The sequence below is a fragment of the Lepus europaeus genome, chromosome 23, assembly GCF_033115175.1.
Source record: "Lepus europaeus isolate LE1 chromosome 23, mLepTim1.pri, whole genome shotgun sequence".
NCBI lineage: Eukaryota > Metazoa > Chordata > Mammalia > Lagomorpha > Leporidae > Lepus > Lepus europaeus.
The window spans coordinates 12,069,799-12,094,830 of record NC_084849.1 but is presented as its reverse complement, the minus strand read 5'-3'; the positions used below and the strand labels follow the sequence as shown (position 1 = coordinate 12,094,830).

The following is a 25,032-nucleotide window of genomic DNA, read 5'->3' as shown; positions in this document are numbered from 1 at the left end:
CATATGGGCACCAGTTCATGTCCCGGCTGCTCGTCATCTAACCCAACTCTCTGCTTATGGCCTGGGAAAGCAGTGGAAGATGGCCCAAGTGCTCGGACCTGTACACCCACATGGAAGACCTGGAGGAATCTCCTGACTTCAGATTGTCCCAGCTCCAGCCTTTGCAGCCACTTGGGGAGTGGGCCAGCAGATGGAAGACCTTTCCCTCTGTCTCTGTCTCTCTGTCTCTCTGTCTCTCTGTCTCTCTGTCTCTCTCTCTCTCTCTCTCTGTGTGTGTGTGTGTGTAGCTCTTTCTTCTCAAATAAATAAATAAAAATCTTAAAAAAAAAAAAAAAGGGAAGATCTGTTTCTTGCCAATAGATTCAGAAAAAACAAGGTTTGGAGAACATGCCGTGGTGTGCCTGGGAAGAAGACCTCGTGTTGGGGGCAATCGTGAATGAGGTGGCCTACGCTTTCTCTCATGGGACAGCAGTTCCCTGCGGGGAGTCTATCCCAGAAATCACTGGACAAGAACAAAGCATGAGATGTATAAAAGACTAGAAAACACTTAAATGCTCCTGGCTCTTGGCTTCAGCCTTCCCAGCCCTGGCCATTACAGCCTTTTGGGGAGTGAACCAGCAGAAGGAAGATAGCTAGCTAGATCTCTCTCTCTCTCTCTCTCTCTCCCCCTCCCCCCCTTCCTTCTCTCTCTCTCTAACTCTGCCTTTCAAATAAACAAAATCTTAAAAAGTCCTTACTTGTTAATGGTACCTACTGAATTATTTACAGACAAAATGACACTGTATTTGGGTTTTGTTTTTAAGCAGTTCATGAGGGAACAAACTCAAAACAAAAAGTAGCGTATCTTGGTAATGTGTGTGCAGCTTGGTGATGGGGGTATGTGATGCCTCATTATATATTATTTTATTGTTTATATTTGACTGTTTCCAGTAAATGAAATATAGTGGGCCAAAAAAAGAAAAATAGCTGAAAAAAGCTCATGGGATCCTGGTGGGGGTTACTGAGCTGCTTAGGACGCGTGGACTCCTAGACACTGTGACTTTGGAGAACATGTGCTCCTGGCCCTGGGCCTCCGTGGCTGCGCTGAGGTTGTCGGCCCGAGGTAACGCTCTTGGTTCTTTCCCCAGGCTTCCCTGCATCACCACATTTCTGTAGCACAGACGGACGAACTTCTCCCTGCCAGGAATTCTCAGCGGGTTCCACACCCTCTGGACTCCAAAACCACATCTGACGTTTTAAGGTAGATCCTGACCTAGGCAACAGAGGTGCAGTTTTAGTTACCTTCCTTCACTCTGGGGTTCGAGTCCAAGTGTGGTGGTCATGGAAGAGGTGCTGCCGCTGGCGCAGTGCTGCAGCGTGTGATCGGCCAGCGAGGGCCGCCGCCTGCAGGGGCCTGGCACAGGCAGTGTGTGTGCGGCTACAGCTGCCTGTGCTTCCTGTTCGGGGAGGCATCCCATGGTGACCACTGGGTCACCTTCAGTGGGCGAGTAGGTAGAAGGCAGTGTCTGCAGCTGCAAGTACTTTGCATTGAAAACACTTTCCTCGCTGGCTGCCGCAGGTTCTGTAAGTAACATCGGCTGAACAGAAACTCGAGTCGGAGTGCATTCCAGAGTATGTAGTAAGTCTCGTGCTTTACCAGCCCACGGACGGCCTTCATGTGCCGTGAGAAAAGACACGCGCTGTCTTTAGTATATGCTAGCTCGTAACTGACTCACAGACGTAGAGCTACACAAGAACCTGGTCGACCTGAACTGGACTCCGAGGGCCCCGAAGGAACTCTGTTCGGTACAAGCTAATGGAAATTTTTCCAGTGGCCACATTAAAATAGCAAAAAGAGGCCGGCGCTGCGGCTCACTAGGCTAATCCTCCGCCTGTGGCGCCGGCACACCAGGTTCTAGTCCCGATCGGGGCACCAATCCTGTCCCAGTTGCCCCTCTTCCAGGCCAGCTCTCTGCTGTGGCCAGGGAGTGCAGTGGAGGATGGCCCAAGTGCTTGGGCCCTGCACCCCATGGGAGACCAGGAGAAGCACCTGGCTCCTGGCTTCGGATCAGCGCAGTGCGCCGGCCGCAGCGCGCCTACCACGGCGGCCATTGGAGGGTGAACCAACGGCAAAGGAAGACCTTTCTCTCTGTCTCTCTCTCACTGTCCACTCTGCCTGTCAAAAATAAAAATAAATAAATAAAAAAAAATAAAATAGTGAAAAGAAATCAGTTAAATTAATTTAACAATGCATTGTATCGGCTCAGTACATGTGAAATAGTACCATTTCGACACGTCGTCAATGTACAGATGTCCCTGAACTTGCTTTTTCAAGTACGGAGTCCCTGTACTCTGCTCAGGTTATGTCTGTGCAGTGCATCTCTGCTCGGGTGTTCAGTGGCCACGCGTGGCTGGTGCCAGCCACGTGGGCGGTTCAGGTCGAGTAGGAAGAGGGGCCTGAGACAGGACTATGCAGAAGAGCCCAGGGCCGGGTAAAGAATGACTGCAAGGCCTTCTCCCGCCAAGATCTGGAGGGTGTGACGAGTCGGAGGAGCAACCTCGCGCCTGCCGTGGGCCCTGCCCTCACCTCTCTGTTCTCTTCGGCAGGTTCGTGTTGGAGCAGTACAACGCCCTCTCCTGGCTCACGTGCAATCCGGCCACCCAAGACCGTACTTCCTGCCTTCCCGTCCACTTCGTGGTGCTCACTCAGTTGTACAACGCCATCATGAATATACTCTGATTGGAAAAGCACTTGTTCTCTGGCTCAGTTCCTCCTCCCGCAGCCTCAGTCCAAGGAACCTGCTCCGCTCTGCAGACCTCCCCACGTCCTTGAGCCCACACAGTCCTGCACTGTGAGCCCTGCTCCGCGGGCACGCTCGGTCCCTGCAGTGTTCAGTTCAGAGGACTCCTTGACGCTTCTCTCACGGACCTGGAACTCCATAAGCGTGACTTTCAGCCAGTGCTGTGGCGTGTGAGCCCCCGCCACTGGCCTGCAGGAAACGCTGGTGGCTGGTGGCTTTTCCGAGGGAACCAGAAGAGACAGTGTCCTTTTGCACAAGAGTCTGTTGTCAGCCTCTGTTAAAGATGAGGGCCATCTGGGCCTGTGGATGAAATCCTCTAGTGACTGGTGTGTGGCCTGTGGGTTACCTGGACTCCAGAACTGGGACTTTGTAAACTAAGAACCAGCTCAAGTACCTGATTTCATACTGGGGTTTCTGTCCCTCAGAGCTCCCTCCAGATTGGCACGAGTGCTCTGGTTGACTTCATGCCTGTGTGTAGATGCAAAAGGTCTGGAGACAGCTTCATTTTATTTATTTTGAGTTCTTTTGTAGTACAGTTTCTGTGACTTTACTTTTTCTAACTCACGAGGACCAGGCACAGTAGCTGAGACCCAGCTCAGACCCACCATAGGATTCTGCATCCCTCTGTCCCAGAGGCGGAAAAGGGGGAAGACACACTGGGGAGATGATGCCTAAGACGTAACATTCAGAACCACCCGGCAGTGGGTTTTGTTCAGTACAAACTGGGTTTACAGGTCTGTCACGTCCAGTGACATGTGCCCCACTCCTGAGGGATGACGTTTTTATCCTGGAGGAGTTGGGCCCAGTCCAGGGCCATGGAGGCAGGTCCCTCACTTAGTTTTATACAGTCACAATGGAAATCTATTTTCTAGTGAATTCTTATCGAAAGCCAGGTCTCTCCTCCCATTAGATCAAAAGGGACTCATTCATGTACATATCACAGTTGAAAGTGTTTGCTCATAAGCCAGTTCTGAATATGGTGAGTTTTTTCTGGACCATAGGAATATTATTTCAAAGAAATATTACAACTTAACCATTAAATTAGTACTTGAAGTTGAGCCTTCGTGGTGGAACTTTTTAAAAAATGCCTTTTTAAAGCATTAATGGCTAATTGAAGTATTTTATGACTCCTCATTCCAGGCCCAGAGGTTGTCTTGAGAGCCCTGTCTCTAACCCCTGTGCTGCTGGGTGTTTCTGTCTGGGGGCAGTGGATGTGGACCGGCCTCCCAGGAGCCGCACATACCAGGCCGTGGGGCTCTCGTCATCTGTGTGTGCAGAGAATCATGCAGATTTTACAAGTTCTTCCAAGAGACTTCCGTGTCCTGGTTATTAACAAAAAAAGGAGAAATGTAATAATTGATATGATTTTGTAAAAGTATTTTTCTTGAAATAATCTAACGTTTAAAACATTATATTAAAAAAAAAAAAAAGTTGTGTGGTGGTGGGCACGGGAGAGCAGAGACGTGACTTGTAAATGAGTGGCGGTGCTCTCCATGCCACCGTGGCGGGGGAGGGTCGCCTTTCGCAATGTATAGGCTAAGAATCTGATATAGCAACCGTTTGTATCTACTGTGTACAGTGTAAAGTTGACTTTAAAAATATTGCAGTGCTATTTTTTCTTAATCAGAAAGGAGAATTCTCAAGGCCTTTTGAAGAGCATAAGATGATGGAGATTGTAAACTTGTATAAAACTGTCTTGCTGAGAAGACACAGTGTAAAGTAGATATTTGTAATCTTTTACCACTTTGGGGTTGCTTTTTTTCCCAGAATTCATCAGAACTTTGAATTTTTTTTTAATGGGCTGTTTTTAATGCGGGGGCTTTTCTTCCCTAGAAACCCAGTTCTAAGCAGAAAAAGAAAAAAAAAAAAAAACAAAAAACAAAACAAAACAAAAAAACCCTACAAAAATTTTAAAAAAAAAGGCAGCAAAGGGTAGTTTTCATCTGGTGTCTTTTATTTAAGTTTTTTAAGTTAAGAAAAGCTGGTGACATATTTATACGTTTTTGTGCAAAAATAAATGAATGGCAATAGATTTTAAAAAATCTTATTATGTACTTCTGTGTGAAAAAGTCTGTATAATATTTCCCTTAAATATGCATTATTTTACTTGTGAGTTTTTTACTGAATTAATCTGAAATGTACAAGCCCTGGATTTGCTACAGAGTGAGAAGTTATTTTATTTTTTTTTATTTTTAATTTTGGAAATCCTGCAAAGCTCAGAACTCTTACCATGGTTTGAACTCAACAGGGGCAGTGGGGGGAGAAGGGTGGGACTGTCCAGCATGCTTGTATGTATATTTCAGAACCTTTTTTAAATGTAAAAGCTGTACATTTCTGGGAAGTTCTGAATTTCTTTTGTTTCCTTTTTTCCTTCAAGCATTTTGCAGTGAGCTTCTTTTATATATAGCAAACAATTTGAAAGAATACAAAAATATGTGAAGTTCATTTAAAAAAAACTACAGTATAGCGCTGGTACAGTACACTAAAAGACTTTGATAAAAAGAAACAATAATAAAAGGCCTCCATTTTAAATGTCATTCATATATACCTTGTGGATGAGAGCTATATACTTTTACACACTTTTTTAGAGGAATAAATTATTGAATTACTGAAACTTTGAGTGACTTTTTTCGCCCCTCCCACCCTGCCTTGGTAATGAAATTATCTGCTTCGAGCACCCCTGGCCAGACCAGGAGCCGGGCCTGCCGTCCCATTGGGAAAACAACTCTTTGCGCCCTGTGAGCCGTGATGGCCGTTAGGGGGTGCGCTCCTGCAGCAGCTCTCAGGGACGTGCGGCGCTGAGCTAGGAGCCCTGGCTCTGGAACTGGCCTTCCGTGCGTGGCCGATCAGCTGCCTGGCTCTTCAGTCCCAGCCTGTTCTTTCTGTGTTCCTTAGAAATGACAGACGGGTCTGGCACAGGCTGGTGAGGGCACACCTTCCACTTCGTTGTTCTTTCTCTTGGGTCCATCTAACAAGCAGGAGAGAAAACACAAACCCACCAGTCTAGGAAGAGTCTCCAGGGCCCTGCTCCGGCAGAGGCTCCTGCTGACCCCGAGGGCTCCAGGATAAGCAGAGTTTAAGGTGAAAGTTGGAGTCATTTGAACGGACTTGTCCTGAGTCTCTGTTTAGACACACGCAGAACGCTGTGTCATCCAGAGCTCAGACTGTGGAGTCCTCAGCCTCCGCGGTTGCTCTGCAGAAGAGAGGCGAAGGCGATTCCAGGAGGCCCACTTTGCATCCTGGGCAGCCACGTCCCTGGGAACCAGCTGGGTGGAGAAGACAGGCTGAGGAAAGTGGCCTCGCTCTCAGGCAGTGCCCCCTGGTGGACGCAGGCCTACGCTGCGGGCCCAGCCGTGTGGAGCTCAGAAGGAGAGAGCATCTTCGTAGGCGTTCGTCAGCCTGGATGCTTCATTCACACATGGACGGGGCATCTGTTGAATGCATTGAGGCGTTTTGAAAATCAGGTGTAGATCCATGGGCGCCCTAGGGATGAGCAGCCCTCAGCCGTTTGGGTGGCTCAGACTCTGCTCACCCTCTCGGAGCTCATCCCCTCCGGGAGTAGGATTCCTGTTGTTGAGGAAGGGGTGGCACAAGGCACCTGTTAGCGACAGGCGTCAAAAAGCCAGAAGTCTTCATGAAGCTGCTGTGAGGCCCCAGCCACCGGGAAGCAGTCACTGGTGCTTCGTTCCCACGACTCGGGCACTGTGCCCACGACTTGGGTACACCGTTGGAATTCGCCACGTGCGGAAATCCTACTGGGGTGCCACTTCCACATCCTACCATGGTATCTTGGTGTTAACTGATTCTCTCGCTTTTATTCCCTTGACATAAAGGTCACTTGAGCAGTAATTATATCACGTCGTTATTACCCAGCGAAGCACCATTAGACGTTCTGTTGTGCCAGGTAATTACACGGACGTGATGTTGGCCTTGGGCGGCTCGCTCTGCTGGGAGCCTCCCCACACTCTTCCTCCACTTTGCTTAAAATTCCCAGGTCAGGTTTTAAAAGGATTTTTTGACACTTAACTGCTTCCGGCTAGTGGAGCAGGTGAGATAGAAGTTGAGGAAGAAAGTTCAACTCTCCAGGAAGCTCGATGAGACAGTCATATCGCTGTTCTCAGCGGAGGCCCCTTCCTTCGTGAGTGAGTTACCAGGGAGATGCCGAGACCCGAAGGCAGGCACGCGGGTCAGTCCTGCTTCTCCCCGCTTTGGAAAGACAAGCAGCAGAGGGAAGAAAGCACACATCCTGTTTTCAGGGTCTGCTGACGTGGTGACGTCCCGGCCCTTAGCGAACAGATCAACCAGTGCGGCCCACAGATGCCACCCACGCCTTGGCACCCTCAGCGTTGTTCTGTCCCTTCCCGGCCTTGTGTGTGAATTCTGTCCACCTGTGTGATAAGACCACAGATCGGCCACCTCTGAGCAGAGAGTAGAAGCTATGAGGAAGAAGGCAAAAAGCTAACAATATACAGTCCTAGTAGGTGAATGCTGTTTGAATAATTTAATATGTAAAATAGCAATCATTGTCTTATTTCATTTGAGCTTGAACGTTTTAGTTCCTCTTGTTTAAATGTTTTTATCTTCTTTGGTCACGTAGAGGTCTTGGTGGCGTGGGTGTGAATTTACATGCGTTGTTTACGTGGCTTCCTGTCTGATTCTTGTGGTTTTTAATTGGGCAGGAGATGGTGTCCGGGTGGTTCTGCACACACGCACCTCTGTCTTTTTGGTTGGTATTTCTTGTACCAGTGCAAGGCTTAGGAACTTGTGTCTCATTGGGTCTGGGGTCCAGATCATGTCCATCTCACAACAGGAGCTGCTGAGCGTCAGTCGTGTTTTGGGCCACAGGAGAATTTGTGTCACCTGACCAAGGCTTTTATTGGACTGAGGGTAGGCGCCAGGAAGTGCGTGCTGAACCCTGAGGCTGTTGAAAAGGTAGAGTTAATCACGCCTGGAAAATATGAAATATTATCAGCAAATTCATCAGATCCTGCTGGTTTGGGGAGAAGCAGTTTAGAAAACACAGAAAATTTCCTTTTTTTTTTTTTTCTCCTTTTCTCCATTTGGCCATCTTGGTTTTTCTATTATCAATTTTAATTTAGATTTTTTTACAAGAAAAAAATTGTGTCTCAAGTGTATCACTACCCAGCTGTGTTGATATTCCCTAATTCTGACCCTGTTGGTGGTGGTGATCCTCTTTCTCATTTCTTAGGATATGTGGACCTTTTTTTCTTTATCGCTTGCCTTTTTTTTTTTTTTTGCGAGCAATGGGCTATTTTTTTTTTTTTTAGCTCATGGATTTAACCCTTCTGCTTGTTTTTTTTTTTTTTTTTTTTTTTTAAATCATACATCCACGTCATAGGTCCCAATTCCCACTGCCCTCCAGCCACTCACACACACAGTCACTCCTCTTTTTTTTTTTTTTTTTTTTTGACAGGCAGAGTGGACATGAGAGAGAGAGACAGAGAGAAAGATCTTCCTTTTGCCGTTGGTTCACCCTCCAATGGCCGCTGCGGCCGGTGCATTGTGCTGATCCGAAGCCAGGAGCCAGGTGCTTCTCCTGGTCTCCCAAGCAGGTGCAGGGCCCAAGGACTTGGGCCATCCTCCACTGCCTTCCCAGGCCATAGCAGAGAGCTGGCCTCGAAGAGGGGCAACCGGGATAGAATCCGGTGCCCTGACCGGGACTAGAACCCGGTATGCCAGTGCCACAAGGCGGAGGATTAGCCTGTTAAGCCACGGCGCTGGCCATCTGCTTGTTTTTAATCCTGGTTTTTATCTAACTGTTCTTGCTCTTACTCTCCTTAGTAATTTTTCTTGAGTTTTCTTTGAATTTTAATTGCCTGCTTGGTTGATTTATTTTCTTTTTGGGTAACCCTGGCTCCCCTAGCCCAGGGACTCTGGGCAGTCCTGATCATACACACTTCTGTGCCCCCCTTAGCTGTGATCTGTGCAACAGATCCTCAGAGATGCTGACCCTGAAAGGGGCCGGTGATCTTCCACTGTTGATGGTGACTGTGTCCTACAAGTTTCATTTTAATGTTTTTGGTTTTATTTTCATTTATTTATTTATTTTGACAGGCAGAGTGGACAGTGAGAGAGAGAGACAGAGAGAAAGGTCTTCCTTTTTCTGGTAGTTCACCACCCAAATGGCCGCTACGGCCGGCGCGCTGCGCCAATCCGGAGCCAGGAGCCAGGTGCTTCCTCCTGGTCTCCCATGCGGGTGCAGGGCCCAAGCACTTGGGCCATCCTCCACTGCACTCCCGGGCCATAGCAGAGAGCTGGCCTGGAAGAGGGGCAACCGGGATAGAATCCGGCACCCCAACCGGGACTAGAACCCGGTGTGCCGGCGCCGCAAGGTGAAGGATTAACCTATTGAGCCGTGGCGCCGGCCTAGTTTTATTTTTGTACTCAGCTCTTGATTTCCATTTTGGTCCTTTTTTAAGGAAAATTCCTTTTGTGTTAGAAGTGCAAAGTCTGCCCTATCATGCTGCGCATTGGTGATTGGCGTTTGTGGACAGCTCCCTTCAAGGCAAGCAAGCCCTTTGCTGGTAGTGTTGTTCACAGAAGTATAAGGAAATGTTGTCTTCCCCAGTAGCCACAGTCCACGCATGAAAAGAAACAGGTGAAGTTAATTTGAATAAAACAGTTGCCTTAGCCCAGTCGATCCAAAGGCCGCCTGGATTTCAACATAAAGCCGGTATGAAAATTGCCAGAGAGCTGTGCTGCGTTCTTGGCTGTGCGGCCTTGGAAGTGGCTGCGTGCCTTCCCTGGGACGCACGTGGACGTGGAGGCTGGATTTTCTCCGGTTACGGCACAGTGTGGTGCTGACGTAGGTTGGAGGCAGCCGGAGGAGATGGTGTCACACTGGTTCAGTTTTTAAGTTGAAATTGTTCAACAGAAAAGCCGGCTGCTTGGTCACACACACACAGACACACACACACACACACCCTGGAGGCCCCATGGGTCTGCGGGTGTGCCGGGACCAGTCAGCATGGTGTGGGCTGACTCCACAAGGGTTACTTCCATCTCAGGTATCTTCCCTGTAAATCCGTGTCCCTGTGTGGAGCTCAGCTGCGTCCCAGAGACTAGGAGTGTGCGTCTTCCTGTCGCTTTTCCCTTGCACGAGTGGCGCTGAGTGATGTGTCTGCCATACCATTTGTTCCTGCGATGCGCCGTCGTCCCACCGCGGACTTCTCGCTCTCATTGTCCTTCAAGGTTAATTTTACCACTCTGTCTTCTGATTAGAGTTCCAGACGCTCCGGTTTTGACCAGCCTTTGTCACTTTGTGTTACGCCTCCTTCTTCATACAAGCTGTTGCATTTTATTTGTTAATATTTTTATTTGAATGGGCTAATGTTGACCATTTGCACATCGTGTTCTGTGTCACACTGTGAACTGTCTGCCAGTTTTTACAAATACACATATATTTATTTGCCTCCTCCTACTCTTTAGTTTTGCCTTTTGTCTGTGTGTGTATGGACTCCACTGTTTGCTTTTATGTTTTAAAACATGTGGACGAGAAAGCTCCATCCTAATTCTATTAGTAACTAAACAAGCCACCGCTGTTCACCGGTGTGCCCTTCGACGGCAGATACTCCCTTTCTAATTTTTTTCTAAAAAGCCTTATCCACCAGTTCCAGCTCCAGTCCCATCGTCTCGGGATTTAGCATACAGGAACTGAAGGCCAGGGAGAAGTTCTTGGGCATCAGAGCAGAATTCTTGCACAGTGCCCTTGGTTCTAGGCAGCCGCCTCCTCACAGGCTTCTCCCCCGGCTGGCGCAGGAGCCACTGGACAGCAGGACTAGCCTCCCCCGGACGTGCTTGTGGAAGAAATCAGTGCTTATGTCCACAGCTGTTCTGTGCCCCCAAGGGGCCAGGCCCCATGCTAGGTGGTAAAGAGATTTGCAAAACCACCTGGCTGAGCCCAGGCTCAAGGCGGGAATGGATGGCGGGGCTGGTGCAGGTGGCACAGCAAACTGCCCTCCAAAGAGCCAGGCAGAGCAGTGGGCACCCAGCCAGCCCGATCCTCGAGGCCCCTCCCATGCAGTCCCCACTGTCCTGCCTCTCCCCACGTGCTCCCCACGTCCAGTTCTGACCCCAGCCCACCACCCACCGTCTGCCAACACCTTCAAAGTGTCCCTCCTTGATCTTTGGGGCTGGTTAGGTCGTGCTGCTCAGTGAGGGCAGGGCCCAGGGATCTGTGTGAGAAGTCTCCCTTTTCCCGGCTGACTCAGATCCAGGCCAAGTTTGTCCAGCTTGACTGCCGGGCTCCTGTGGGCATTTAGTGAAGACCTAGTGGCCATCAGCTGTCCCTGTCATGTGCGTCTGATGGCCACAGCTGTGTTGAAGTTCTGTACCTTGGTTAAGCAGCCGCCTCCCTCCCTGGGACGCCCGTGTCTGTAGCTGGTGAGTCTGTGTTTCCATCTGCCTGAGATAGCCCTATCCAGGAGGCCGGGGCTACCCCGCCATGGCACTCGGCTCCTGCTTCCTTCAAACTCGGTTCTTTCCCCTGCTGCTCCTTCAACTCCCGACCCTCAGTCACATGTCCCCATTCTGAACGGCACCAGCTCTCCTCTGGGCCACACTGGGCCACCACAAGAAACAGGAAAGCGCCCGTGCCTGGTCTCACACAACGTGTGGTCTGGCCTGGCGTGTGACTGTGACAGGGCTGGAGTGTTGTGTTGACGCGGCCGCAGGCAGCATTGGAGAGCTCTTCACGGGAGGGTTGCAGGAGCCTTGGCAGGTGTGTCCAGAAATCAAGAGGCCATGGGGAGCAGCGGGTTGCTGGGGACGCCCGGGGATGGGGAGGCGGTGGTAAAGGAGGCCACGGTAGGGGGAACCCGGGGCCACGACCCGATGTCACGCATGTGCTGTGCTTGGGAGGAAAATGAAGACTCACCGAGGAGTTTGAAGCAAGCCCAACTTGTGACCTTTCTGCTCAGTTATTGTGGCTTTCAGAAGAGGGGGAAGTGAACACTGGAGCCCCCGCGACCCACATCCCGTGTGGACAGAGAGGACGGAGCCAGGTTCAAGGGCTGTTGGAAACCAGAATCGACACACCTTGATGACCGAGGTGGCAGGTGGGTGTTTAAAGAGGGCGTCAGGGTCAGCCTCGGTGTCACAGTGGGAAGACAAAGGACAGAGGTGGGAGAGCAGGTGGCCAGAGCAGGGGAGGAGCTCTCAAGAGGCTGGGCAATGGTTTGCTCTTTATTTGGTAGCCTCCCGTGCGGGCTGAGCTGCCTGAAGAGAAGACGGTGTGTGACAGAGGAGGACCCAGGTGGAGGGGTCCACGGATAAGGCCGTGGGGGCACCCCTGCGGGTGAGCAGTGCCGGCCAGTGGATGGACGAGCCTGCCCCAGGGTGGAGGGAGAGGCGGCGCTCGACCCGTGCTACCCCTGCCTCATCCCGACGAGGCGGGATCGGACCTCCAACGCGAGAAATATGGGAAAACGGAATGAAAAGCTGAGTTCATTTTGGTGCCAAAAAGGATTTTCCAAATCCACGCCTAGTGTTTTCCTAACGCGCATTTTCCATGAACTTACTGAACACCTCTCAGTGGAGCGCCGAGCGATTTGCCTGGTGGCCTCAGCTCAGCTCTGCAGGATCAGCTACGAGCGGCACCAGGTGGAGAGATGGACGCCATCCTGTCACCCTGGGCAATGACTTCACCATTGCCACAACTTGCTGAGGCCACTGTGAAGTCCCTCGGCCATCCACCCCCAGGCCTCCTTGTTCCCCCTTCCAATGCTTCTGCCACACCATCAGGGGGCAGCGAGGGCCAGCTGCCTCGCCTCACACATGGGAGGCTCATCATGGTCTTGTGCTCTGCCCAAGCCATGCTTGGGAGTCCCTTGTACCCCGGGCCTGGCACATGCTGTTGGTGGGGGAGGGGTGGCATCTTCCTCTGGCTCAGAGCAGCCGTCTCAGATTCTGGGTGCTGAGTGACTGACTGACGCTATGCGACCCAGGGAGGCTCTGGGACAGGGAGTACGTCATTGTCCAGGGCATCAGAGGGAGCGGCAGGCAGAGGCTGGGGCCCAGTGTCCTGTGTGTGACCCGAGCTTGGGACAGAGGTCCTTTAGGAGGGTCGCAGTGCTCTCTGTGCTTAGCCGCTTCTGAGGCTCCATCCCTAAGTCTGGGCTGGCCTCCTCGTCCCTCCTGGGACTCCCCTGGTGGCCGGAACCCCGCGTGGCACTGACCGCAGTGGGTCACCTGTTGGCTGTCTTCCCGCTCGGCACCGGGGACTCAAGGCAGAGAGTGGTCCAGCGGCATGGCCGCACGCGGTGATCTGGAGCAGAGTAAGACCCTGTCCTACTGCCCAACTGGGCCATTTTTCTGGAACCTTCTAAATGCCGAAGAGAAGCTCCCTTCTCTCCAGACGTCCTCTCTCACATTTTCTGAACAATGGTGTTCGAACCCAGATCTGCCGCCGACTTCCTGTCCACCTGGCTCCCCGGCTGTCTGCTCCTTTCCCAAACACAGATGCTATTGGCTCCCGCCGCCCTGATGTTGGAGATGCAGTGACCCACGCGTGGCGTGCTCGCGGCCTGGCAGGCAGTGGGCACCCAATGAACGTCAGTTCTTTTGCCCCCCTCCCCCCAGAGTCACCGAAGGCTTACTTTGGCAGTGTTGGGCAAACAGGGCTTCAAGCATGCACACAACTCAACCTCTGATTCCCCCTCCACCCACATCTCCCCTTGCAGATGTTTGGCTCAATCCCAGATCCGTGGGGTTACCCTGGACTGGCCCCTCTTGGTCACCCTCTATGGTGGATCCATTTTTAAATCGTGTGAGACCCCCTCCCTTGAAAATTAACTGCTCTCCCACTCTGGCCCACTCAGCACTGGCCCCGACCCCCTCGGCTCTGTCTCCATCGGGCATCCGCAGGAGTCTCACTGAACATGGGACTCCCACCCTGCTCTGCGCCTTGCCAGCCCCCTGCTCTGGCGGGAACAAAGCCCAAAGTGCAGCCCCCACAGGGCCCACACACGTGGCCTGTGCCTGCTCCTGCCCCTCAGCACGTCCCACCCCACTGTATCCAGACTCTCTGCTCAGGGCCTTTGCACGTCCTGTCCCCTCCCCCAGAGAAGCTCAGCGCACCTCACCCCTTCCCTGGCTGCCAGCCCCACCCCCACTTTCACAGCAGTCAGCTTGGTCCCTCAGCGACTTCCTGTGACACTGGATCAGCAGGGACACGGGGTTTTGTGTCTGTGTTGCTCACACCCTGGCCCCCGGGGGCCCAGCCGGCTCTGTCTGTGAGTTCATGACTGTGTTAGTGGGTGGGGCTTCCCCAGAGACGGCGCATCCCTGACCCCTCTGTGTGTGCACCTGCAGCTGCCCCAGCCCCTTGTAACCAGAGAAAGCCCTGCCTGTGCGGCCTGTCTGTCCTGGAACCTTCCACGGGTCAGGGACTGGTTCCCCAACATGCACACCAGTGCCTGCCCTTTGGGGAAGCAAAACTTCAAAAGCATATTTTTAGCTTTTTATTTTGAAGCCATTCTAAGAAAAGAGACAAAAGCACACAGAGATTCCTGCGCACCTCCCGGTAGTCTGAGCTGCAGAACAGAGAAAGGGGCAGGGCGACAGGAGCGGGGACACACGCCCGGCTGGGTGCACACGGCGCAGGTTGCCCATGCCTGGCCCGGCCTCCGTGCAGCTCCCATGGGGCGGGACTCACCCCATCTCCGAGTCCTCTCCTCTGGGACCGTTTCCCGGATTCTTCTTGATGTTCCATGACCTTGAACCTGGCCTGTTGCTTTATCACTTTGGGGTCCCTCCGTTGGGGGGCGGTGCTGGTATTTGCTCAGGTTCAGTGGCTGTTCTGTGTGTGTGTGTGTGTGTGTGTAGGGGGTGGGGAATGATGCCGCTGTGTCCACCTGGAGGTGGTGTTCACCTTGATCCCTCAGTTACCGGGGCGTCTTCCAGGTTTCCCCACGGAAAAGCGATTCCTCCCCTCAAATACTTGGAACTGAACCTGTTCTAGGAGATCCCGCGGAAGCACAGGCCTGTTTGTTATGTCCCAGCCTGCCCACCAGGGGGCGACCTGCACCGACAAATCTTTCAGGGCAAAAGTTTGAAAGCAGATCCAGACGCTGGGCTGCGGTACAGGAGGGTGGTCCACTGGTGGGGCCCCCGCGGGGTGCACAGCTCCAGGGCCCAGACTCGGCAGCTGCTGTGTGTGTGTGTGTGTGTGTGTCTGGGGGGGGCAGAGGGGGGCAGTTTACTGCTGCTGTGTCCAGTTCCCTGGGCAGCTGGTTGGAAATGCAGAAACCAAAGCAAATGCCCTTTCTGGGGTGCCCCCTGCCCCTGGCACCTTGGGAAAGGGACAGGCACGCCAGGCAGGATGGCGCCCAGGGTGGGAAACAGCTCCGTGTGGCCACTGAGGTTTGAGGCTCGGACCAGACCCCAGGATGGAGGGAATCTCATTCCTACATAATGAAACCTGGGTTCAACACGACGTTGAAAAGTAGTGAAGGCGGCTGGCGTTGTGCAGCGGGGTTAGCTGTCCAGGCTGCTCCACTTCCAATCCAGCTCCCTGCTGATGGCCTGGGAAAGCAGCAGAGGATGGCCCAAGTGCTTGAGCCCCTGCCACCCATGTGGGAGACCCAGAGGAAGGTCCTGGCTCTTGCCTTCTGCCTGGCCCAGCACCAGCTGTTGCAGCCATTTGGGGAGTAAACCAGAGGATGGAAGACCTCTCTCTGTCTCTCCCTGCCTCTATGTAGCTTTGCCCCTCAGACACCAACATCCACGATGCCCGGGTCCCTCCTCTGAAGTAGCACAGTATTTGCCTGGGACCTGAGGGGCCCTCCTGTGGACTCTGCATTCCCTCTGGATTGCTTACACTAACCTGATGTCAGTGCTTGTACACAGACGGTCTGTGGAGAGGCTGGTGGTGTGGTGCGGTGGGTGTAGCTGCCACTTGTCATACTGGCATCCCATAGTGGAGTGCTGGCTGCCCCATTTCCCAGCCAGCTCCCTTCTAATGCACCTGGGAAGGCAGCAGAAGATGACCCGAGTCCTTGGGCCCCTGCCACCCACAGGGAAGACCTGGATGGAATTCCTGGCTCCTGGCTTTGGCTGGCCCAGCCCTAACCATCTCAGCCATCTGGGGAGTGAACCAGATGGAAGATTCTCTCTCTCTCTCTCACTCTGCCTTTAAATAAATACATAAATTTTAAAATATAAAATAAAAGCAGAGTGGACTGTACAGGGCATGAGAGAGCTGGGCGAGGGACACGTTTCCGTTTTGATGAGGCCGTGTTGTATTTGTCGGATCACAGGAACTTTACACTTCAAATGCTGCCTTTCCTTTGTTGTGCTAAAAATACCCATTGTATGAAACTGGCCGTAGTAAGTAAGCAGTTCTGAGCAGGCGTGCGTGGGGGGAGCCGATCAGGCAAATGGCCTGCCCGGAGAGGCTTGCTCTGTCACGTTAAGAGGTCTGACTCCAGGGAGCGAGACGCATTGTAAACTCTGTGCACTCCGCGTGTCCAGGGCCCACACCTTCCCTCACTCACCGGGAGACAGGACGGGCAACGCGGCCTCCGAGCAAGGCCGACGGCCCGCACGCAATGAATGACCTGGGTCTAATGGGCCCACGCAGAACCCCGCCAGAGACACGACACCTCCCACAGGAATCGCACAACCGGGCCACAGCGTGGGCCACTGTTACTGTGGGAACGGCACAGGGTTCCTGGGAAGATGACAGTCCAACAGGTGCTTCCTTTGCCTGCACACCCGGCGCTCGGCGGCTGTGGGCGCAGACCTGGGCGCCTCCCGGATCCCTCGCCCGGGCTGGCTTGGGGCTTGCTTTGTCGCCGGCCGACGGGGTGGTGGCCAGAGACCAGAGACACAGTGCGGAGCTGATCTTCTAACTTCATGGTGGTGCCAAAGCCACACGACGTCCTCAGGAACTGAGCTTTGTATGCGATTTTGGATCTTTCCCCGGGCTAGGGCCTGTGGTCCCACCTCTGCTGGGTCAGCGCAGCTCCCTCTGCCGCCCCTGATCAAGGGGACACCTCTTGTCTCCATAGCGTGCTGTGCACCTCGGGTTCGGTGAATTCAGTACATTTTCCCCAAACACAAGTTAAGAGGTGACATGCCAATTCATGGAGCAGCCACTACCCCAGGGCTGAGATAGAGCCCGAGGAAGCCACCAGTCCCCACCCACAGGGCTCAGGCCCTGAACTTGTCACGGAGTGGGGAGCAAGACCAGGGTTCATCAAACGCCCATAGGTGCCCGGGGGCTGCACTGGTGGGATTTGCTGGAAATCCATCCCCAGATCATCTGCTACAAAACCACTGGAAGTGGGGCGGGGCCGCTGGGTGCAGCTGGCTGCCACGCACTGCAGGAGTTGAGACTCCAAAAGCCACCTGCCCTTCGGAGCTCTGGGGGAAGACTGTGCGCTGCAGGAGCCCGGCACTGGGGGGCGCTCTGGAGAGCCTCAGCGAGCAACCGGCAGCAGCGGCAGCAGCAAGCTGCACTTGCAACATCTCTCCAGCGCCGTCTACTGGCGAAGTCTAGCATGACACCACCTGACAAGGGAAAAGTGCCCAAAGTGCCAGTGTTAGCGGGCAGATAGGACGGCTTGGGACCTGCAGGCGACGAAGCCGTAAGGGTGCAGGGCCCCCCTGGGACTGCTGGGCCTCACATGCCCCTTGCTGGCCACGTGTTTATTTCATACACAGCAAAACAGCTCCCTAGTCCTCCCTAACAGAGCCCTGCTATGCCAGGCAGGGAGATTCACCCCCAGCCCCCAGCCTCCTGCGCTGTGTCCTCACCCGGAAGCCCCTCCATCTCCACATGTTCCCACGCCCACCTGCCCCACACAGGTGCCCATTAAGGCTCCCAGCCCCAAACAGCGCTGCTGGGCCATGGGCCGTGGACAGCGTGCCCCCTTTGGCTCACTTGCAAGTCGAGTCAGACTAAACTTCTGATTCCAAGGGCGACCCGTCGGCAGGGTGGTGACGATGGTGAAGAGGGTGGTGGCAGGTCGCCCGGCCCCACGCTGACTCAGGCTGGTGTGTTTGGGGGATGCCCTTGCAGAAAGTGGGTCTGCGACTTGGGGTGGCCCGCTCTACCCACGATGTGGCCTCGGAGCTCCATCTGCCATCGGAATTCTGGAATCTTCCCAGGGGTCCAGCTCAGTATCTTCAGGGCGCGGTGGGGTGGGGGTGGAGTGGTTCCTGCGGCACGAGGTGTTTCCTCCCCGGCCTCTCCTGTCCCATTTCCCAGCATCACAGTCATTCCTTTGCATCGGTTTTGGGGGGTCGGGGTTGTAAGAGCTCCCGGCATGGGTCCGGCGCCGTGGCTCACTTGGTTAATCCTCCGCCTGCAGCGCCGGCATCCCATATGGGCGCTGGGTTCTAGTCCTGGCTGCTCCTCTTCCAGTCCAGCTCTCTGCTGTGGCCTGGGAAGGCAGTGGAGGATGGCCCGAGTGCTTGGGCCCTGCACCCGCATGGGAGACAGGGAGGAAGCTCCTGGCTCCTGGCTTCGGATCGGCACAGCGCGCTGGCTGTAGCGGCCATTTGGGGAGTGAACCAACGGAAGAAGACCTTTCTCTCTGTCTCTCCCTCTCACTAACTCTGCCTGTCAAAAAAAAAAAAAAAAAAAAAAAAAAAAAAAAAAAAAAAACCTCCCAGAAGAGGAAGGATTCTGCAATCTTCCTGGTCTGATCAGATGTGCTCACGAGGTTCAAATCATCGCAGTAAATATGCCCCTTTGCTACATACTCAATGCTTAAGCACAGTCCTTGGCGCCTAATAGTTGCTCAAGAAATGCTTGTTGAATGAACAAGTGGATTCCAGGACACCCGTGGCAGCTGTGGCCTGGACTGGGGGTCCTCTGGATCTGGCTGTCACCAGCTCACTGAGTGACACAGGGCAGCCCCTCCCCCAGGTCTGTGTGGCAACAGTGAGTGTTCAGATGGAAGCTCTCTGCCCTATCTTCTACCTCACCGGCCCCGCCACCCCAGGGCCTTTGCACGGCCTTGTCTTCTGCGTGGCTTAGTTCCACTCCAGTTCCAGGGAGAGTGTCTCAGCTCCTCCTAATCTCCCCTGTCATTTCCCCAGCGAAGGTGTTCTGGGGCCTCTCCCACCTCCGCTTCCTATGTAGCAGCAAGGAGCCTTTTCCTGTCGTCCGTTCCCTCCTCGGACCCGCTTCTCCAAGTCTGCTTCCCGGCAGCCTGTGGACTCCAGGAGGCGAGCGCAGGGCGCACCTGGGACCCCAGGGCCGCGCTGACACCTGCGAGGGGCTACCGGTTCCTTGACGCGAGCCAGGCTGTGCCCTTCCGAGAACGGCCAGCAGGTGTCGCCAGAGACCGAGGAGAGGCGCAGCGGCGCGGGCTCACCTGGCGGCGGCTGCACCTGCCGGCCCTGGAAGCCACAGCCGGGGGAACCAAGTTCTGATTTTTCCTCCTCCCCTCCTCCCCCTTTGCAAACAGGCGCGCGGGCGTGTGTGACCCCGGGAAGGGGCCCTGTACCCTGGCCCCTGGCAGCGCCAACCCATGGGGTCGGAGACCTGGGGGAGCTGGGCGGCGGAGGGGCTGGCAGGAGCCCCGGGCGGTTCCGGGGCGCCGCGATGCCTGGGACCCTTGGCCGCCCCGCAGGGCCCTCCGCGTCCCTGTTTAATTTTTCTCCCCCTAAAGGTTTATTTATTTGAGAGGCAGAGTTTCACACAACGAGAGAGCTCCTCCACCTGCTGGTTCACTCCCCAAATGGCCCCACCCTAAGCCAGGAGCCAGGAGCTTCTTCCCGGTCTCCCACGTGGGTGCAGGGGCCCAGGGACCTGGGTCATCTTCTACGGCTTTCCCAGGCCACAGCAGAGAGCGGGATCGGAGGCCATTCGCCGGCCTCACGCGCCCCGACGAGGAAGGTGAGCCTGGGGGGCCGCGCCGGGTGGGCCGTGAGGCGGAGCCTCCGCGGTGCGGGGCCGCGTTGGCGGATGCGGGCCGTGGCTGACGGGTGCGGGGGTCTGGGGCCTGGCGGGACCCGGCGGCGCCGCCTCCCTGGGCCGGCTCCTGGCGTCCAGCAGAGGCGTTTCCTGCCGAGCAGCGGCCTGGGCCCCGGGGCCACAGCCGCGGGCGCCGGGCTGGGCTCCTCTGGTCCACCCGCAGCTGTGCGGCCTCCGGCCCGCAGACCACCTGCGCGCGCGTGCCTGCGCCTGCACCTGCTTAATTTCTTAAAGATTTGTCTACTTACTGGAAAGCCAGAATTAGAGAGGGGGAGACACACAGAACCTTCTTCCATCCGCTGGTTCACTCCCCAAAGGGTCACAATGGCCGGAGCTGGCCCAGGCCGAAGCCAGGAGCTTCTTCCAGGTCTCCCTCCCGGGTGCAGGGCCCAAACACCTGGGCTGTCTCCACTGCTCTCCCAGGTGCATTAGCAGGGAGCTGGACTGGAGGTGGAGCAGCCGGGACTGGAACCAGCGCCCGTACCGGATGCCTGGCCCCTGCGTGTGTCTTGTTTCTGTGCCTTGACCACGTTGTGTGTGTCGGGGGGGCTGTGGTGTCTCCCCGGTGTGGGCCTGGGCATACAGCAGGCGTCTGATCAGCTTCACCTGAGGCCTTGCCGGACCCCCAGCCCCTGGGGTGTCAGGGATGGGGACCTGTGTGCCCCTGCGGGTGTGTCCCGGGGAAGCAAGTGGTGGGGGTGCTCCCCCAAACTCCTGCTAGAGACGCGTACTGTTTAGGGGGCTGGGAGCAGCGGGCAGAGTCTAGGAAAGGCAGCCCCGGCTGCGGAGTGAATGCCGGTGACTCCTTAGGTGGTCAGGGTGGGCCCAGCTACCTGGCTCTGGGGAACCCAGCGACCAGTTCTGGCCAATGGACTCCATGGCAGCTGTGCTGGGGGATTCTGGGTAATACTCCCCCTCTGCTTTTGGGACACAACAGGTGCGGGTGTCACGGCTGCCTCTGGGAATTGATCGTGGTGACGTCCACCGGAGCCCTGGCAGCCTTGACCTGCAGACAGCCCTGGACGGCCCACTCGGGCTCGCTGGCTCCAGCGGGGAGGTTTCCTGCTATTTGCGCCCCGTGGGGGAAGCGGCCGGAAGGCCACAGGCCCGGGTTGCCTTTAGTACATCTTTCTCACGACGCTCAACACCAAGGAGCTGCAGGTGCCCCGGCTTGCTGAGCACCGGCCCGCCGGGTCCCTACTCTTTCTCCATTGGTTATCGCCTGCAAAGGCCCTGGCGAGGTGCCTAAGAAATCGCGTCTCTCAGAGGCTGAATGTTTTTAAAATTCTATTTCTTTATTTGCATTTTATTTGAAAGGTAGAGCGACTGTGGCAGACAGATCTCTTCATCTGCTGGTTCCCTTCCCAAGGCCTGCAGCAGTCCCTCTCTGGTCTCCCACGTGGAGGTGGGGACCCGAGTACTTGAGCCATCACCTGCCGCCTCCCAGGGGGTGCATGGCCAGGAAGCTGGGTTGGAACTGGGGGAACCAAGACTTGGGCCAAGCTGGTATGAGACGCGGGCGACCCAAGCGGTGAATTAACTGCTACCCCCGCACGCCCACCCCGGGGGCGGCAGTCGCTGCCTGAAGTCGCCCAGAGTGGCTTTGGGACCTAGGTCTGCCAGCCAGAGCCTGTGTCCCTGCCTAGAGCAAGGACTGTAGTTGTGGAAGGGGAAGCCCGACCATAACCAGGGGAGCCGCCTGCCTCCTGCTCTCCGTGGGGACACCTGAGTAGGGTCTTGAGGGAGGAGCAGGACCAACCCTCCCTCCCCCCGGGCTGGGCAGGGACAGGGGGTCTTCCGTGATGATGGGCGGGCTCGGGGAAGTGGGTGGGGGCAGGGGTTGTAGCTAGAGCATTAGGCCGGCTGCTCCCTGTGGCCCCGCCTTGGGTTATGAGTGGCAATGCTGCAGCCTGAATTTGGAAGCTTCACCCTCGCTGGCCTCCAGGTGGCCCCGAGAGAGGACAGCGCCGAGAGGGTGAGGCTTTCTCCCTCCCCACTCCCCAGAGTTGCACTAAAGGAAAGAAAGAAAGGCCGTGTGACGTCGGAGGGGACCAGGCCACTGCAAGCCAGGAAGAGCGTGCCCACCAGGAACTGGCCCTGCCCATCCCCCACTCATGCACGGGAGACTCCAAGTCAACGTCCCACGCTCCGTGGTCTTCTGCCGTGAGCGCAGCCCAGGGCGATGGCCGAGATCCGGTGTGGCCGTCTGCTGCTGTGGGCGGGTGGCCGAGCTGCTGGCAGCATGGCTGCTGCACTGGATTCCAGGGCACTCGTTTCCTTTGACAAGCATGTATTGAGCACCTACTGTGTGCACAGACCCTGCCGTCCCGTGGGAGGACAGGCAAGACGGCCGCTCTCCGTGGCCACGTGGTGTGCCTCTGGGAGCTGCTGTGTTCAGCGGTGCTTTGTGGGCTGTGGACGGTTGCCTCACTGAACCCTCCTGCCCCTCCCTGGGGTCAGAGAAGTCAGGGACTCATCCAGGATCCCGAGACTGATGGAGGGATGCGAGGACCCCACTCCGGGACTTCCGGCTGCAAAGTTCCCTTTTGTCTGGGTTTCCCTGTTCTGCTCGAACGTTGTGACCCTGGGGTACATGGCGTTTCCCTCTGGGCTGGGAGAAGGAGTTAGTGACTGTCTCATGGCCTTCTGTATCCATGGGTTTCACAGTCTCGGGTTCAGTCATCTATGGGAGAATTAGCCCGCACTGAACGCTGCGGGTGTTTGTTCCCTGATCAGCACGGTCTGAGTAGGGCAGTGTTTGCGCGGTGATTGGTGCGGTGTTTTGTGGTGTTGCCTGTGACCCTGGGTTCAGACACTTAGGATGCCAACTGCCTGGGTCCAAGTCCTGGCTCCGCTAACGATTCCAGCTTCCTGTTGTGAGGCCTGGGAGGCAGCAGGTGATGGCCCCACGACCTGGGTCCCCGGTGCCCACGTGGGAGGCCTAGGTGGGTCCCTGGCTCCCTGGCTCCTGGCTTCCTCTGGCTCAGCCCTAACTGTGTGGGCGTTCGGGGAGTGAACCAGCAGGCGCAGGATGGATCTCTCTCTTCCTCCCTCTCCTTGCCTCACTCTTTCTCTCTCTGTTTTTCTGCCTTTCAGTAACACATTTTTTCCAGATTTCCATTTAATGTGATAAAAAAGGGAGACAGCTCCCTGAGGCTTACATTGTATCAGGAGTCGCAGGCCATGGGTGGGGTTTAGAGGATGGTGTGCGTGGGTTAGGTGTGAATGCTGCATCGTTTGTGTCAGGTACTCGACCATCCGCAGGCTCTGGTATCTGGGGAGTCCTGGCAGTAACCTCTGTGTATTCTGAGGGCCGATTGCCCTGTCTCATGTGTGGCCCCTCTGTGACTTGAGAAAGCCCATCTGTGAAATGGGCCTAAGCGTCCCTTGTCCTTGCTTGTCTGTAGCCTTTGGCTTTGCAGCCGTGGCGTGGCTGAGCGCCGTGGGTCCCAGCAGGTGGATTTCTGCCCTCTGTGAGTCACTGTGGGGAGTCGGCAGGGCTGGTCCAGCTGCCCTCTGCGTGCTCTACCCTGGCAGCTTTCAAGATAACCACTTCTCTCGGGAGGGCTCCTGTTACTCTTCCCCAGGGGCTGCCTCTGACTCTCCTGCCTGAGATAAGGACCCTTCCTGTCTTTAATCCTGGCTTTAGAGCCCAGAGTTTGACGTTTGCAAGCTGGGGGTGGGGGAGGAGGAGGAGGAGGAGGAGGAGGGCAGGGCCTGGCCTTGTGGGGTTTTGAATGCACAAATTTACTGCTCGGAGCCCCCGCCCACTGATCAAACCTATGAGCTGTGGTGTCCCGAGTCATTTCCTTAGGGTGGGTTTTGCTGGTCTGTGTCCGTGGAGACACAGGCCCTGAGGCCCTGAGTCCAAGGCCGGGCCGGTGCCTGTGCCCACCCCCCATCCCAAATGTGAGGCCAGTTTGGGCCAGGGTCCCTTGATGTTTCTGTCTCAGCAGGTGCACTCCTGGCAGGGCCCACACGGAGTGAAAATGGGAGATGAGAGCAACATGCAGCGCTGGGCGAGTGCACACCAGGCTCCGAGGGGGTGGCGCTGGCCGCTACTTCCCGGCTGAGCTGGGCTTACGCTGCTTTGTGTCCCTGGGCCAGTCCCTTGACAACTCTGGTTTCTTGTTGTTGAGTGGATGCGGTGGGATCTGTAATCACACAGGTATTTCCGGGCCTCAGTAGGTTTGAGGAATACTTCGGTTTTTGAAATAAATTAGAAGATGGGTGTTCTTGTGACACTTGCTGGCTGGAACCCGTAGCCGCAGGTCTGTTTTCCAGATCCTGCAGAGGGGGCAGGGGACGTAGCCAGATTCAGGCGTGGTCCCAGGTGTCTCTGGCTTTGCCCAGGGCAGTCAGCACTGTGACAGATCCTGGACAGTGTTGACTCCAGGGCTTCTTCCATTCACCAGGGAAGTGGGTTTTCTGACAATGATGAAAACACTGGGCCAGAGTAAATTGGATGAGTTTTCCTTCAAGCTACACCCTAAAGAGTTCCCCCAAATGGCCTCTTTCTATTAAGAAGATAACTCCATGCAATGTACTGTTGCAAAACAAGTTTATTTTTGCGTTTGAAGAAAAATGAAAATGTGACAGCGTTTTGTGTCTTACCTGGCTTCGAGCTGCCACCTCTTCTCTGCAGGGAAAGATGAACTTTTTTTAAAAGTTATTTATTTGAAAGGCAGAGTTACAGAGAGAGAAGAGAAAGAGAGAAAGGTCTTCCATTCGCTTGTTCACTCCCTAGATGGCCGCAACAGCCAGAGCTGCACCAATTTAAAGCCAGGAGCCAGGAGCTTCTTCTGGGTCTCTCACGTGGGTGCAGGGGCCCAAAGACTTGAGCCATCTTCTACTGCTTTCCCAGGCCATAGCAGAGAGGAAAAGGAGCAGCCAGGACTTGAACTGGTGCCCACATGGGATGCCGGCACTGCAGGTGGCAGCTTTACCTGCTACACCACAGCGCCGGTCCCAGAAATGAACTTTCATGCTGATGTCATCTTTTTAGTTTTCCTTGTTGCTTATCACAGGACGTGATGGTGATGACGGTCCTAAGAGTTGTTTACTTCGGAGCAGGGGTGATGTGTGGTTCAAGGGCTCAGAGGGTCGACGGCTGGAGGTGAGCTTCCCTCCTCCCTCCTCCCTCCCTGCTCCTCCATCATCAGCGTGACTCCCTGAAGGAGTCTCGTCACTGCCGCTTTTAAGAAGTCGTTCTGGACAGCAGCTGGTCCGTGCGTTCTCACAGAATGGACTCCCTCACCGCCAGTGCGGCAGAAATTGGCCTTGGTGCAGGGAAGGAGGCGTAAC

At 55.1% G+C, this 25,032-nt stretch overlaps 1 protein-coding gene across 3 annotated transcripts in view; it reads left to right on the top strand.

The window, feature by feature from the left end:
* MED13L (mediator complex subunit 13L) overlaps window positions 1-5,388 on the top strand; it is a 330,012-nt gene extending 324,624 nt beyond the window's left edge. For all 3 annotated transcript variants that reach the window (XM_062182537.1, XM_062182536.1, XM_062182538.1), the window contains 2 exons: window positions 1,128-1,240; window positions 2,587-5,388. In XM_062182537.1, the coding sequence (XP_062038521.1) occupies window positions 1,128-1,240; window positions 2,587-2,719 (246 nt within the window). In that variant the 3' untranslated portion in view covers window positions 2,720-5,388. The remainder of the gene's footprint in view (window positions 1-1,127; window positions 1,241-2,586) is intronic.
* Window positions 5,389-25,032: the final 19,644 nt, after the last annotated feature.